The sequence below is a fragment of the Panthera pardus genome, unplaced genomic scaffold (assembly GCF_024362965.1).
Source record: "Panthera pardus isolate Hobbes unplaced genomic scaffold, ASM2436296v1 HiC_scaffold_1, whole genome shotgun sequence".
NCBI classification, from domain to species: Eukaryota; Metazoa; Chordata; class Mammalia; order Carnivora; family Felidae; genus Panthera; species Panthera pardus.
Genome location: NW_026526654.1, coordinates 79,889,279 through 79,906,127, shown reverse-complemented (window position 1 = coordinate 79,906,127; position 16,849 = coordinate 79,889,279). Strand labels below are relative to the sequence as shown.

The 16,849-nt window shown below is 39.4% G+C and overlaps 1 protein-coding gene across 8 annotated transcripts in view; it reads left to right on the top strand.

Moving 5' to 3' along the window:
- FRY (FRY microtubule binding protein) overlaps positions 1-16,849 on the top strand; it is a 441,494-nt gene that overhangs the window by 239,322 nt on the left and 185,323 nt on the right. For 7 of the 8 annotated variants that reach the window (XM_053900511.1, XM_053900505.1, XM_053900498.1 and 4 more), the window contains one exon: positions 12,288-12,341. The exons of the other annotated variant lie outside the window; for it this stretch is intronic. In XM_053900511.1, the coding sequence (XP_053756486.1) occupies positions 12,288-12,341 (54 nt within the window). The remainder of the gene's footprint in view (positions 1-12,287; positions 12,342-16,849) is intronic. 8 annotated transcript variants of the gene reach the window in all.

Here is a 16,849-nt window from a genome sequence, read left to right as displayed (position 1 = left end):
GCTCCTCTTTAAATAGAGGCCTCTCTTGCTTCAACAAATCTAATACTGGAAATATAAAGAGAATAAAAATAATTTCTAGATATAGCTCCCTATCGAGTAGAGTGATAGAATCAAATTAACGTTGTCCTGAAAGGAGACCCAGAAACCACTACTAGACACAATACTGACTCATTTTCCAAATTATAAATAAATAACGTTAAAAATAGCTATTTCTTAGCAAATCACCTCAGCCTGGTACCCCTTCCTTAATATATCAAGGCATTCACCAGAAATCTGGAAAATCACCCTAACCAGAAACAAAATAGTATTGTAGTTAAAGCTAGAGATAATTGTTGAAAGGTTTCATTTAGCTGCTGAATGAAGTGATCTTTCAGATGAGCTCACAAACTCATTTTTTTTTTGTATGCTGTTCAACTTAAAGTTTGTTTTCCTTGTTATGAATATTCTTGGAATCGTAGAGACAAAAAGCATTTCTTTTGCGGTTGTTAAGCTGGACGCTTAGCAGTGAAATGAAATTTAATGCACCATGATAGTAAAAGTTCACTTGAACCTTAGAGCAAATAAACCATATGCAAAGAATAATGAAGTAATAATAATAATAAAAAAGGTTTTTTAGTTGAACTTCATAGTATCCAATTCTGTTCATCCATTCATAAGGCCATAATTTTTATATCCAGTGACTTTATGAGAAGTTTATTAAAATTTCTTCTTGAGACCAGAAAACCAGGGAAAGGTTGTTCCTCAAGTTATTTTCGGGCTAGTTTTGTTTTTTTGTTTTTTGGATTATATGCTTCTTTTACTATTTATAGAGACTTCATTTTAATGCAAAAGATTATTTGAAAATATCCCATCATATTTTAAAGTATCAGGAAATGCCAATAATAATAAGTTCAATAAATGACATAGTAATAAGCACTGAAGGCCCATCTGTACATTCACTGTGATATATTTCTGTGTTTCCATTTAGCATTTTGACATTCCTGAAAGTGATTAACACAAGTGTAGGCAGCAGCAGTCTTTACTGTAGCATTATAGTAATTTTAATCAGCCTATGTCTTGATTTCCACAGGTCATGCTGAGGTCATTTTATTAGGTATTTTTGATCGTCACTGTTTATATCTAGTACTCTTCAGCTTGAATGATTTCGTAGAATACAGTATTCTATTTGATGGTGTTTCATGATGCCTTTGAGGATTTCTACTCAATTCGTAAATTGTAATCACATAAGTGGTGGGGGAAAGTGGGGCTGGAATGTTCTAGTAGGTTTTTCCAAGATGATTCAACAGCCATGCCCAAGAATCAAAGACAACGAAAAGTCAGATTTTGATTGATCTAAAATGTATGTATTGCTTTTGATTGAGATATATTCACAAACCATAAAATTCACTTTTTCAAAGAGGGCAGTTTAGTGAGTATTCACAAGTTGTACAGCCTTCAAACTGTCTAGTTCCAGAATATTGTCTTTTTTTTTTTTTTGAATGTTTATTGTTTGAGAGACAGAGCATGAGCAGGGGAGGGGCAGAGAGTGAGGGAGACACAGAATCCGAAGCAGGCTCCAGGCTCTGAGCTGTCAGCACAGAGCCCGACATGGGACTCAAACTCACAAACCGTGAGATCGTGACCGGAGCCGAAGTCAGACGCTTAACCGACTGAGCCATCCAGGCACCCCTAGAACTTTGTCTTTTAATAGCACTGTAAAAGATAGAGTAGGTAAGTAGGATTGGGATCTACTTATTTGTGTACTCTTCACCCCCTGGGTTTGTCTTTCATTGTACCAGAAAACCAAACCTGTTTTTTTTTTTTTTTCCTTAGCTAAAGTAATTGGATCATTTAAGTTTTGACTAAGAAGCTTTATTTGGTTGTACGAAATGGGGTATGTTATGAATTTTACATAACAATAATCACGAAGAAGATGTTGCCGATGAAATTGCCTCTTTTAGCTCATGTAGAAAACAAAAATTCAAGATACTTATCCACTGCAGAACTTCAACAGAAATGAAAATGTTTCTCTCCTTGTGGCAAATTCTGGTCTGAAATGACAGCATCCCTCTTCGCTCAGGGTTCGCTCTAGCTGCTGGTTCAGATGATGGCACTGGGTGACCAAGTTCCACCCGAGAGGAGACTCGTCTGCGGCACTGAGTGAACGGGTCTCTACTCACCACTGTTAGCTTCTGACCTGTCGGTAACACCATGAGAAAGTGTGTGGCACTCACTCCTTCCCGTTGAAACAGTGCTCCACACATACCAGATTGGTCAGTCAAGGTGTCCTAAAGCCACATTCCCCCAGTGACACTGGGATCGATGTCTCACCTCATAAATATCAGCTCTGTGGCTTGATCCATACCTACTTGCCCAAGGTTTCCTGGGATTCCCAGCCAACAGAATAACATTATGAGCTTGTCCAAGGCGAACAGTGCCATGTTCATGTTCAGGATAGACACGCTATGGCAATAGAGAATGGGAACTAGGCAGTGGCTCCCATTCCTAAAGCTAAGTCATAACTGTCAGAGTTGCTTTGGTGTCCTGAAAATACAGTGCCATTCAGACAGTTCGGGGATGCTTCTCATTCATTAAGAGTTTTATTTTACATCCGCGTTGCAGTACAGTATGCATACAATAAACTGCAGGGATTTTAAGCTTACAGTTTGATGAATCTGGCAAACTTATACACGTGTCCACAGCACACAACCCAGCCGCATCCCGAGGCAGTTCCCGATGAGTTCCCTTGTGTCCTTTTTGTCATCCCGACGAGTTCCCTTGTGCCTCGCGCAGATGGACTGTAACGCCGCCCCTTGCCTCAGCAACTACTGATCTGTGTGTAGATTCCCATTTTCTGGAATTTCATATAAATGGAAGCCATACAGTATGTACTCTTTTGGGTCTAGTTTGCTTCACTCAGCATAATGTATTTGAGACACATCCATCTTTTATTTTGTATCAGTAAGTCATTCCTCTTTATTACTGAGTAGAATTCTATTCAATGTATAGACCACAGTGTGTTTAGTCACCTTTTGATGGGCACTTGGATCAACAAATAGTTTTTGAGTACCATTTTAACCAGCACAAGTCTTGATCTCCACAGATCATGCTAACAACGTATAAACATACATTGTTTGCCAAAATTTGCGAATTTCAGTGAAGCCTATTTCTTTGCCAAGTCCAATAGTCCCAAGTACAAATCCATTATTTGAACAGTGGAGAGGAAACTTGTATATATATATATACTTTATATAAAGTATATTATTTATCCTTTATATATACTTTTATAATATAAAGTATTTATGTAAAGTATATATATGCTTTATAACAATGTATAAAACATGTATGTTTTATAAGGCATTTTTGATAATAGCTTACAGATAGATACATAGATAGTATTTTTCAACTTCCAAGAACAAATGATTGATGCTATGTATTGTACAAAGAGAAATAAGACAGACCATCATTTTTTGTTTATCATGTTTCAGGCATATACTAATCTTCACATTAACCCTAGAAGGTGAGTAAAAATAATAACAGTTTGTGTTTACATAGAGTCTATGTAAACAGTGCCAGACACTGCTCTTAATACTTGAATAATATTAACCTTCATGTCAACATCAGGAAGTAGTTACCATTACTACCCTACTTCACATAGATACAGAGGTTAAACAACTTGTCCAAAGTCAAACAGTTAGCAAGTGGTGGAACTGACATTCAACACAGACCGTCTATCCCTGGGATTCGTGTTCTTAACACCACACTCATGGTCTCCTTCATTGTTCTTCAGCGAAGCTGAAACTCAAAGATTTAATAAAACTTACCAAAGGTGGTGTAGTCAGGGCTGATGCTCTGATTCATATCCTGGTTTGATTGACTCTCAAGTCCAAGGTCTGATCTACTTAGGAAATGATATATACTTATCCATGTACATTGGTTGCAAGGAAAGAACTAGAGAATACCAGAAGAACTATTAAAGAGTGAAACTGTGCTGTCCCTTCTTATAGGAGTGAACAGGGAAAGAGTAGTGGGATAAATAAACTTTTGAAGGACAAACAGAATTTTTTGATGAGAGGTGATCTGATTGGGTCTGAGAAGGGTCTGAGATGTGAGTTTTATGTTAGTGGTGACAAAAGAAAATCAGAACGTGACTGATTTTAAGTCTCCAAGGACAGCCCTGGGGAATAGAAACATTTTAGGAGAAAGACTAGCCTATGAAGGACACACAGAAGGGGTCCCTAAAGAGTTGGGAGGAGAAAAGGCTGAAGAATGGGGTGATTCAAGTGGAAAAAAGAGAAGCTCATTGCAGCTGAAAGATCTGAAAGAAAAGCACTGAAAAATGGTCACCAGGTTTGTCATTTGGAAAGTCACTGGGACCGCTAGAGAGAGTATTTTTAGTGTGACAGAAAAGTTAGATTGCAGGTGGTTGAAGAAAAAGAAGAGGGGAGGAAGGGAATACAGGATGTATAGACCACTCCTTGAAGAGCGAAAGATGAGAAGGGCATAGAAAGAAGACAGTGGATATGTGGTCAAGGCAGGCACTACGATGAAAAGATCTAAACATGTTGATAACTGAGAGAGCCCACAGAGAGGGGGAGGGTGACGTTGGGGGATGGGGAGCTGTCTGATGGAGCAAGGTCCCAGAGGAGGTTAGGAAAGATCCATCCACATACACTGAATGTCTACTTAATGGATGTAGCATGCACCAGTAGTGAGTGTACTGGGACCAAAAAAGTCAAAAATAGCAACAAAATAGAATGTAACCCAGAAACAGATGACAGAAGGTGGTATCTTATATTTCTTGCTATCTGCCATAGTTTCACAAAGAAAAAAAATGCCTGCTCTTTTGTTCAATTAAAATGAAAATTAACTCTGTAGCTAAGTTTAATTGAAGTTTCCTCTCTACTGTTCAAATAATGGATTTGTACTTGGGACTTTTGGACTTGGCAAAGAAATAGGCTTCACTGAAATTTGCAAAGCCTGCTGCAAATAGGACAGATTCTCTTGAGAGTTTTTAGAGATTTAGGGGTTTTTTTTGGTTTTTGTTTTTTGTGGTTTTAATTTTTTTTATTTTAGAGAGAGCGTGCATGCACGTGAGTTGGTAAGAGGGGCAGAGACAGAGAGAGAGAGAGAGAGAGAGAGAGAGAGAGAATCCCAAGTAGACTCCACACTTAGCACAGGGCTCAATCCCACAACACTGGGATCATGACCTGAACCAAAATCAAGAGTCAGAAGCCCAACTGACTGAGCTACCCAGCTAACCCACTTTTTTTTTGAGTACCAAAATAGTCTTCCAGATTTGAATCTGTCTCCATATTTCATATCATGGGGTACTACACATCACATTACTTGCTTAGTACCTTCAACTGATTTGCGATACTCCCTATATCATTCACTTGATCTGGGAATTTTTCCCCATTATTTTGGGTGAACATCAGCATATATTGTTTTATTTAAGGAGATTTATTTTAATAACTGAGTAGAATAAAGGGAAACACAGTTGTGTCCGTTTCTATAAGCACCCTCCTTCTACAAATCTCCGATTGTCCCAAGTCCTGCTCGTCAGTCTTATCAGAATGTCATGCGGTGATGTCCCTTTTTACCTGTGGACAAACCGAGGCGGATCTCAAGAGGGCTCGGTTCAACGATCCCCACAGGAAGCCAAAATGACCAGAGTGTATCTCCAGGGTGATTCAGACCCTGGGTCCCTGATTGCCCCTCGTGTAAGGGAGAGTCTTTTGAGGACAAACGGTCAGTACTCAGAACTGTGAGTTCTCTGCCTCACCCCTTAGATCTGTTTCCAAAGTTGACTCAAACCTGGAACAAATAATATCTGAAGAGAAAAATGTGTGTCAAACATAAAGATATTTTGGACCCCATTTTTCTGTAGTTCAGACTGCCTGTCGCTGTGACTGGAAGTTCTGGATGAAGTGCTGTGGGTGGCATTTCACCAGGGGAGCCCAGAGCTCCCCGCTCTGAGGGGCCGTCACCGCGCGACGGGGCAGCTCACCGCTCACCCTCCTTGTGTTCTGAAGACCGATCCAAAGTGCAGTGATTCAGTTCTGAAAATTTTTGACGACTCAGACCAGATGCGTGAATTGTAAAATTTCACTGCCGAGAGCCATCAAAACCCTGAGTCAATGATGCCAAAACACGTTCTTATAATCAAAAACTGTAGCATCAAGACTTGAGAAGTTTGGTAGTTGTTTTGTTTTGTTTTGTCTTTTTAAACATCTCACCATTAAATTAAATGGTTTCCTCTAAATTATATATTAAGAATTTAAATCCCTGTAATAATGTTAGACTTTTATTTTTTAAGAGAGAAGAGCAATTACTCCTTATAATGTTTTTTTTTTTTTTCCTACTTTCTGTAACACAGCTTTCTAGTTACACTTGGAAACTTCCAGGAAGCTAAAATTAAAGCTTAAATTGTGTTAGTGGAGTGCCCCATGCCCTGGGAAAATGGGTGGAACTTAGTTTCGGCTCCTAAACTTTATGAAAGGGGTTATGTATTTTAATCTTCTCTAATTTCAATAATAATGGTGTTAAAGGAATTTTAATACAGTAATGATTATCAGTTCTCCAGTACTCTCCGCCATTCATCTTTCGGTTCTGTGTGGTTAGGTTGGTATAATTTATCTTTATTTTACCTAAAAGTTAACTGAAGTTTACAGAGGTTAAGTAAAATTTGTATGTTTGTAAATAAAGGAGACCTAGGATTCAAATTCGAGTCTCTGACTCCAAAGCCCATGCTCTGAACTATTACATCAAACTACTATAATCACTAAAAGAGATTAAAAGAGCATCTTAAGCAAAGTTGGTGACGTGTTTAACAAATTGAATAATCTCGTATTAACTCTGGAAACATTGCTGGTTTACACAGTTATCGAAATCTCTCTGAGGGCAATAGTTTGTATCATTTTAGGTTAGTGAAATGCTACTGTATGGGACACATTTGGGACTTTTTTTAGGCCAGTAAACATTCAGACGTAGAAAATGATTTATTAAATAAGCCCCTTGTATTCCACAAATAGAACACCTTTTGATACATGAGACTTTCCTAGACTTGCCCGTGTCCTGTCGTGTATGGACCGTCTTTTCTCTTAGAGCGTGGCCTAGTGAAAAAAGACTAGAAAGTAAAAATGTAGCTGGCATACACTGAAATTGTTTGGAAATTGAGGGAGAAGTCAATAGCCTTTCTCTGCCCTTTGCAGGTAGATACACACACAAAGAGCTTTCAGAGTTTATATTTTCTTAAGGGAGGGGAGGTTGGAACTTCTCAAGATGTGAGAAACAAACAGGGACCTGTCTTTTTTTATAGAAATACTTAAAACTCTTACAGGATTCTTCATGACAGGAGAAACATCCCTCTGGGGTGGGTCAGGATAGCAGTGTTCTTTGATTTCTGGGGGAGCACATTCAAAGAAAAGCCCACGGTGCAGACAGACCCGTGTCTGGCTTCTCACACAGTAGGCAAGACTATCTGTGAATGGAAAGAAATGGGGAGAGGGTCCCTTCTGCAACTCTGTCAGGAAAAGATAAAATGTTGGGTAACTGCTAGCAAAGTAAGTTTTAAGAAGTAGCTTATACTATCTTGAAAAAGTGAGATATTGTTAAAAAAAAAAATTTTAAGCGATGACAGAAGTGATCCTTCAAGTTTCTCCTGGGTTTCTTTTCTTACTGAGAATTTCAACATCACTAAAGTAGAAAGACAGTAAAAAGAAACCAACTTCAGCCAGTTTATTACACACTCCTTGCATCTCCCCCGAATAATATTTGAAGCAAATACCAGAAACCATATTATATCATCTCTGAACATTTCAGCATGTACCTTTGAAAGATACTCCTTAAAACAAAACCGCAATATCATTACCACACCTAAAAACTTAACAGTAATCCCTTAACATCCTCAAAGAGCCAAAAAGTGTTAAAGTTGCCAGTGGCCTCATGAATGTCATATTTTTAACGATTTTTTAAATCGGGATCCAGATAAGATCCACATATTGCAATCGTCTTGTTAAAAAATCAGTAGGAACCTCCGCTCCCCCCACCCGGCACCCTTTCACTCCCCCCCCCCCCTTGCAACTTATTTCCTGAAAAAACACTTTTCTTTCCTTCAGTCTGGATTCTGCTGCTTGTGTCCCTTTGGCATAGTGTAGCATATTCCTCTAACTGCTGTATTTCCTAAAACCTGGACATTGCCTCTGACTTGGTCAGACTCAGGTTTGGTGGGGGGGGTTTTGTTTGTTTGTTTTGGTTAAGACTATTTCATAGTGTTTGCTCTCATCAGAAAGGACTTAATGTCTAGTTTGCTCTGTCCTGTGCTGCTCACAGGCCAAGGACTCCCAGCTTTGGACCACTAAGAATTTTCAGGGATCCATCACCCCAAAGTCAAGTTTTTTCACAGTGATTTATTTTCAAAACAAATATACCATTCAATTCGACTAATGAGTTTTCAGTAAATAAGGAAAATTGTTATTAAAATACAGAATGAAGATACGTTTTTTAAAAATTTAAAAGCATACTGCTCTTACTGGGTGAAGGAGAGACCATCGTTTTGAGACTCCTCTGTCATAGCTGATTTCTGCTTGCTCTTTACCCATTGTTCATTCTGTGTTAATTTCACTTCACTATTTATTTAACGCTCTTCGAGAACCAAGATGTCTTGGATATACAAACCTTGGATTCTTAGACTTGGGATTCCATGCCGCCGGTCTCCTCCTGCAGGAGAACCTCAAACAGAAGTGTGCCTCTGCAGCTTTTCTTATGTGTGAGAGCCTTCCTGGTGTTCGCTCTGTATTCCGATGACTCTCTTCTGAGCAAGTCTCCTCTCTTCTCTCCTCCCTCCCTCCCTTCTTTCCTAACTTTCTTTGCTCTTTTTCTCTCCACTTTTTATTTAGCCTGCATGATACTGTCTTCCCCAGGTCTACTTTTAAGCCTCCTGGCACTGATAAAATCTATGTTGATGAAAAGAAATTCCTTGGGATTGGTGAAACGTGAACTTGATTTTCTGTGCCCAAAGCTGTCTTTCCAAATGCCTAGACGTATCGTCAGACATTGAACAAACCCTGTCAGTGCTTCCCAGCTATGTCCTGGGTATGAAGGGAGAGGGGGAAATTGCAACAAGGTGGAACTGCTCACAAGAATAGATGCAAACAAAGGTTCCTGTGACAACTAACAGGTGGCTCCGCGAAGGAGAACTGAGAACGGGCTTAATCTTGGAAGGAACATTTAAACTTAGTCTTCAAAGAATATGACTTCCCCCACTGCAGCAGGATGCTGTCTTTCAGAGAAGGTTCCCAAGATAGGGGCTCCTGAGTTATTGCAAAAGTCTACAGATCCACATGTATGCTAAGCATTATCTTTTAGTCTCCCGTATAGATGTATTCCTTTTTCTCTAATGTATGTAAAATAAATACTGTTGCTATTACAGTACAGAGCCATCTAAAAGTATCATTGAAGTCACAGTATTAGCGCTCTATCGTTATGTATTTAAACAGATACTAAAATAGAAGGACTATCTGGTGTGTTTGGAGGTGTGAGTGTGTGTTTTGCAGCTGGGGAGTTCCTTGAAAAATTTTGACTTTAAAATGGGTCTTATAAAATACGGAGTGGTAATGATTGAGCAACATTGTGACTGTGCTAATTAGCACTGAATTGTACACTTAAAAATAGTTACAGTGGCATATTTCATATCATGGCTATTTTGCCACAATAAAAAAGTATATTAAAAATTTGGGGGGGCCTGGGTGGTTCAGTTGATTAAGTGACCAACTCTGATTTTTGGCTCAGGTTGTGATCTCAAGGTTCGTGAGTTCAAGCCCTGTGTTGGGCTCTGTGCTGGGCGTGGGGTGGGGATTTTCCCTCTCCTTCTCTCTCTGCCCCTCCCCCACCCTTCTCTCTCTTTCTCTCTCAGAATAAATAAATGTAAAAAAAAAATTTTTAACTTACAACAAAACACACACGCACATGCAAGTAAGGGGAATCTCATAGTTGTAGAAGCTGGACGTCATCGGCTTAGAGTCTTTATTTATTTGGCAGATATTTAGCCATTACCAAGGAAGGCTCTGCTCTGTAACTTGAAGTGCAGAGTGTCCTGCACTTCTGGAGCTTGTGGTCCAGAGGGGATGACACTTAGCTCATCCCTCAGGCACGTGTAGTTGTATAGCGTGATTCCACACTGTGATGTGACTTTACACTATGGTGAGTGTTATGAAGAAGCGTACAGAGTTCCGCAGGCATGTGAGGTGTGGGGAGGACAGACCTGGTGTTCAGACTCCGAGAAGACTTCACCGTCCAAGTGACAGGTGCGCTGAGACTTGAATAATGGGTGAATATAGACAGCAGTCCTAAGAGGTCATTGGCTGCTCTCCCATTTCGGTCTTTTCTCCTTAATGGCAGAAACCGTGTGTTCTTCCGCATTCCACCCACAGGTAGCATTTGGGACGCCGTGAGCCCTCGGTTTCTGTTGAGTGGTGAATAAATAAAACACTGACTAGAAATGCTTATCCTGGGTTTGTTCCAAGGATGTGTGTGGGACCTGGCACCGCCAGTTTCCATTTCTTTAATTTTCGTATTTTTAATTTAATTGGTTTTACAGAGAACTTCAGATGACATTATCACCTTCACGTGTACAGGAAATGTCTCGCGATTTAATTGTGAGATTTGTCTTTTTGTACCATCAACTGCATCTGTTGCTTCTTTCATGGTTCTTCTGTGTTCTCACCTACATTTTTGTATCCACTCTCCCACCAGTGTGTTCTAGATAGCATAGTTTGAAGAGGAAATGTCTGTTAGCCCGTAAGAACACAGTTTTCTCTTTACTTGAGATAAATACATATTTTGAAGCTGTGTAGTTTGCAAATGAGAACAGTTGATTCATATGGCTCATGGTAAAGCATCAGATCTCCAGGCTGAGCCCATCACGTGCGTGCATTTCTTCAAGAACAAAGACTCTGTGGTGTAGGGGTGCGGTTTGCCATCTGCCTTAGGTGCATATTATCTTTTCAGGTAGAGGAGAAGATTAGAGAAGTGAGGCAGGGAGATTATATTGATGTGGTTGACAACATGTAAATTGAGTCTTTCTAGCACATCGACATTGGCTAAAGTGAAACTTACTATTTTTTTCATATATAACTTTCACATGGTTTCTCATCCTAAACCAAATTTTGGATCAGTATTAACTTCCACACCTAAAAGGAAAGAAAGAAAGAGAGAAAGAGAGAAAGAGAGAAAGAAAGAAAGAAAGAAAGAAAGAAAGAAAGAAAGAAAGAAAGAGAGAAAGAAAGGGGGGAGGGAGGGAGGGAAGGAAGGAAGACAAAAGAAAAGAAAGAAAAAGGACAGGTAAGGATTAACAGTTATCCTTAAGATGCCCTGCTGGAAAGTTGGTTAAGGCTTCCTAATGTAAACAAAGGTGTAATGATTTTGAAAAATTATTTCTGTAGACCTCTGTCACTACCCAGATTATTTCTGCAGAGATTTGGGTGTGACATAAATCAAGTAACATGCCCCAAATTCACCAATTACACACAGTAACTGTAACAGTAACAGTATTATTGGTAGGGTGTCCCTCAACACCAATCTAATGATTAGATTGTTTCTCAATCTTATTTTGTTTCTAAATCTAGGGACTTGGAATAGTGTATTACTTTCAAGTTTTTATTATATGCTAAGTCCCAGGATAGATAGTAAAATGTTTCATACGAATGCATAGTGGTTTTTTTTCTTCAACTTGTATGTCAAGTCCAGGGTAGATAGTAAAATTTTTCACGTGGATTCCATAGTTTTTAATTATGCAGTTTCCATTGCGAACTCCAGGCCACTTAGAGCATCAGCTTTTTAATGTTTTCCTCAAAGAGGTATATGTTAAGATGAATAGCAAGAATTGTGGTGGTAACAATCAAACACTGTATATTAAGGTGGGCAGAGCTAAGGGAGAGCTTCTCACTCATTTGAAAACTGGCACCTCTCAAGGTACCTGGGTGGCTCAGTCGGTTAAGCGTCCGACTTTGGCTCAGGTCATGATTTCATAGTTTGTGGGTTTGAGCCCCACATAGGGCTCATGCTGACAGCTCAGAGCCTGGAGCCTGTTTTGGATTCTGTCTCCCTCTCTGTCTCCCTCTCTCTCTCTCTGCCCCTCCCCCGCCCACGCTCTGTCTTTCTCTGTCTCTCAAAAATAAATAAACATTAAAAAGAAAACTGGCACCTCTATCCCATCATGGGAGAAATAAATTTTTAAAATTGTAACAATAATGGCACTTTTTGAATACTATTTAAGAGTATCTAATAATTATTCTTTTTCTTTCTAGGAAAAGCCATTGACAAAATCTCTACAACGTGGAGAAGATACCCAGTTTGACCAAGTATGTAATAAGTTACATGTATATATGTTATATTCTGGCTTTTATTAATTTCCAAATGCACAAAAGGCAAGGGCTGGATGCTCATTATCGATGTATTGATTAATTCCCTCAAAGAGGATACAGGGATATGATCTTAGGAGCTGTGTCCTTCAGCTTTTACAAGTAGACATTCAAAAGATGTCTATTGATTGGAATTGGAAAAAAATGGAAATATGTTGGAATAATATGAATAGGCCCCCAACTGCCTATGGTTTTCTAAAGCTTTATATACCAGAATTGAAGAAACTAAGAAAAGATAAAAAAAACTTCTATTCCAAAATTTAGTAAGATGCCTCTGAATAAATGATCATCACTCTGTAGGTATCAGATCTCTGCATTAGGGCTTATCATGTTTTCATCCAGCATTTTTCTTTGAATAACTACTATTTGCTTGATACAGCCCTGCAAAATACAGAGTCTAGGACAAGTTTTAGCTCTTTTGGAATTCACAATGACGTGAAAAAAAATCACCTTAACAATAATTATAAAACAAGTATGGTGACTTAGATTCCAATGGAAAAGGTGATACAGGAACAAAAATAATTTAAGACAGAATAAATACAAAGAAAGTCTTTTGAAAATAGATTGCATAGAGATTAAGGAGGGTACTTGTTGGGATGAGCACTGGGTGTGATATGTAAATGATGAATCACTAAATTCTACCCCTGAAACCAATAATACACTATATGTTAACTAACTGGAATTTAAATAAAAACTTGAAAAAAAAAAGTAGGAGTAGTAAAAGGGCATCCAACTCTAAAGAGCAGGTAATAAACATAGGAAATCAGGATCTGATGATCCTGATTCAGTAACTTTAGGAAGGCTTCAGGTATGTTTAAGAATGATGGATAACTGGGCATCAGAGGAAGTGAGAGATGTGTCTGTGGCGTTTCCTAAACTTGTGCAGTTGATGACAGAGAGGACAGCACATTCTCCTTCAGAAACCTCACTTGAAGCCAGTGGCAGAGACCGAATACTGCTGGATGCATCACAGCCTCATCTAATATGGTGGGGGTTTTATTGTCTTAAGGAGAACTCAGAGAGAGTGCCCTTCCGACAGAGCTTAGTAACTGCCTTCAATGCGGAATCAGGAGGAAAATTCTCTGGTTGTTAAAGTTCAGACTTGTTTGATCCAAACCTGTAAGGATGCGTTATAAAGTTTGAATTCTGCGTTTTCTATTGTGTAAGCCGTTTGCGAAGGGAGACTTGAAAACCTCGTGCTTATAGTCAGTGTCTGAGGGCTGGTGTGGTTCTGGGTTTGCACTCTGTTGCTGGTAGAGCTGGCTGTTTTCTGGAATGCTGGTGAAATGGAATATGGGCTTCATCTCTCTGTGTCTCGGAACCGTCTTCTCTTGTCGTATTGTCTTTAGTCATCACCTGGCAGGTGCCAGGCTGGTCAGAGACCCTGGAAGAACATTTGGGTCATTATTTTGGAAATGGGATAAGTTGTAGCTCTTTGCTTTTCCTTAAGAATGTAAATATTTGTCATCTGTCTTCCATAACTTTCCACTCTATTTTCTCTGTCTCTATTCTATCATATTCCCATCCTAGATGTTCATATTCTAGAATATCACTGTCCTTTCCTAAAAAAAAAAAATTCTGCAACTTAATGTATATTTTTCTTTATTCTCTGGGAAAATAGTGCTTCTAAATTTTAACATTGCGGATAATACTTATCCAAAATGATTTGGCTTAAACACAATTTCCCATTTATTATCCAGCCCTCTATTTCTGAATTTCAGCATTGTGGAAGAGATAACCTTTGGAATTATATAGACCTGGGTTGAAATCCTGACTTTGCCACTTAATTAGCGATAATACTTTTAACCTTGTTGCTCAGAATGTTGAAATGCACGATCTCTGCTCTGCCCCAGATCTTACTGAATCAGATTCTGCAGCTTAACAGGATCCCCAGGTGACCCATGCACACGTTAAAGCTTGAGCAGCACTGCTCTGTATCACATCTCTACGCAGGAAAGACCCTTCACAAGTGAATCAATAGTGAGATGGCCACTGAGAATTTTCAAATAAGACACGTAAGATTATCCTCTCGTCATTAAATCATAAATTTACAAATGAACCAAGAGAGAAGACAACCTACGAAGTCTATTTCACTTCGAAGAGATAGGGGCACCTGAGTGGCTCAGTTGGTTAAGCGTCTGAGTCTTGGTTTCGACTCAGGTCACAATCTTGCGGTTTCATGAGTTTGAGCCCCTTGTCGGGGTCGGGATTCTCTGTCTCCCTCTCTCTCTGCCCCTCCTCCACTCACGCTGTCTCTGTATCTCTCAAAACAAATAAACTTGGAAAAAAAAAAAGATAGCAAGACCCCCCAGGCCATAAGGAATCTTGGCTGAAATTGGTCCACCTATGCCCATTTACTGTTTTGCTACCAGATTGTAAGAATTGAGGTTCCATTGGCAATGCCATGGCTGTATCAGGCTCTCTTAGTCTTTTGATATTAAACATTCAAATTAGGAATCCCCTTGTTCCAATACCAAGTAGTAGGATTTTACTCTGGATTCACACAGTATATGAAAAGAACATACTGGTGATACCACCTTGCATTCTATTGACTCCATTGCTGTGATGGTGGGACCAATAGTAAGAGTGGAAGTGATGTTCGTGTGTACTTGCCATAGGATAGGCACTATGCTAAGTATATCCATTGAACAGTATGCAGCTGGTCCCTGTTTAGAGAATACTTGATCAGTTTCTTCCTTTTGAACGTCACTGGCATGAATGACAGATTGCAGAGAGCTGGGCTTGTGCACGTTCAGTGCCTGATCCTGGACAGCCCTGTTTACTCCTCCACTTAACAAGCCCATGATCCATTTTTCTCTTGCTAGAAATAGAAGCAAAAAAATCATGTGATACTGTATAATTTATGAAGCCCCTTCTCTCTCATTATCTCCACCGACATCAATCACTGCTTCCAACAACTCCGAGAAGAAGCCATCATCATCACCATCTCTATGTTACATTTCATGGAAATGAGTGTCAGAGACCTTGCCCAACACTATATGACTGAAGCCTGAAGGAGCCAAGTCTGGCATCCACATGTTTGGACTCTCAAACCTGTGCTTTTTACTTTGTAACATGCTTATATGTCTAACAACTAAGTGTGTGTGGGGGTGGGGGTGGGGGGTGCCTGGGTGGCTCAGTCAGTTGAGCTTCTGACTTTGGCTCGAGCCCCATGTCAGGCTCTGTGCTGACAGCTCAGAGCCTGGAGCCTGCTTTGGATTCTGTGTCTCTGGCTCTCTCTGCCCCTCCCCCACTCACACTCTGTCTCTCTGTCTCTCTCTCTCTCTCTCTCAAAAATAAACAAACATTAAAATAAATTTTTAACTAAGTTGGCAAGAATTCAGAGGGGAGTTTTCAACAGGTAAGGGCTCTCAGATCCTGTATCAGTTAAGATTCGGTTTTACTGCAAATGACACATAAAATAACAGTGGCTTGAACAAGATAGTTTCTTTCTCTCTCATGTTCAAGAAGTACAAAGAAAATCAGTCTAGTATCTTTATATTATTTTTGTTTTCCGGTGCATGGCTTACATTCCCAAGGTCATCTCATGGTCTAGTTTGGCTTCTGGAGCTCAGCCATTACATCTGCATTCAGGCAGTAAGAAGGAGAAATAGGAAAAGAATTATAGGAAAATAAACAAATAAACCCCAAAACACCCCAACATTGCACACACCACTTCTGTTCATATTCAGTTGATAAGATCTTTTTTTGAAATTTTTTTAACATTTATTTATTTTTGAGAGACAGAGACAGTGCATGAGCAGAGAAGGTGGGGGAGAGAGAGAGAGAGAGAGAGAGAGAGGGAGAGGGAGGGAGACACAGAATCTGAAGCAGGCTCCAGGCTCTGAGCTGTTTATTAGCACAGAGCCTGGCGCGGGGCTCGAACTCACGAACCATGAGACCATGACCTGAGCCAAAGTCGGACGCTCAACCGACTGAGCCACACAGGTGCCCCTTCAGTTGATAAGATCTTAGTCACATAGCCACACGTAGCTGGAGGAGAGATTGGGAAATTTTATTTTGGTCAATTATTCATCCATCTAAAAATCAGTTATTTTATAAAAGCCTATTTTTTCCAAAATGTCCAATAAAGAATACTATTTACAGTTCTGTATACCTCCTTTTTTTCCTACTGTGGAATATCCCTAGAATTTGTCAATTTTACAGTTTAAATTTTAAAATGTGTATATTTAGAGTTAAAGCTTTGTTTCCTTAAGTTTTCTTCTGTATCTTTTATATATAATTAACTCTTGGCTTCATATGTTTTAATCTAATCTAATGATAATCTAACCCTGTTTAGGATACACCTGGAAAGATGTCTAAACAGGATTTTTTAAAGCTCTGTAGGAGCGGGAGAAGACTCAATACTAGTCACTGCTTTACACATTGAACAGCTTGGAATTTGTGTTATTCCCAGAATTTGACTTTGGATCAAGTTCATATCCATG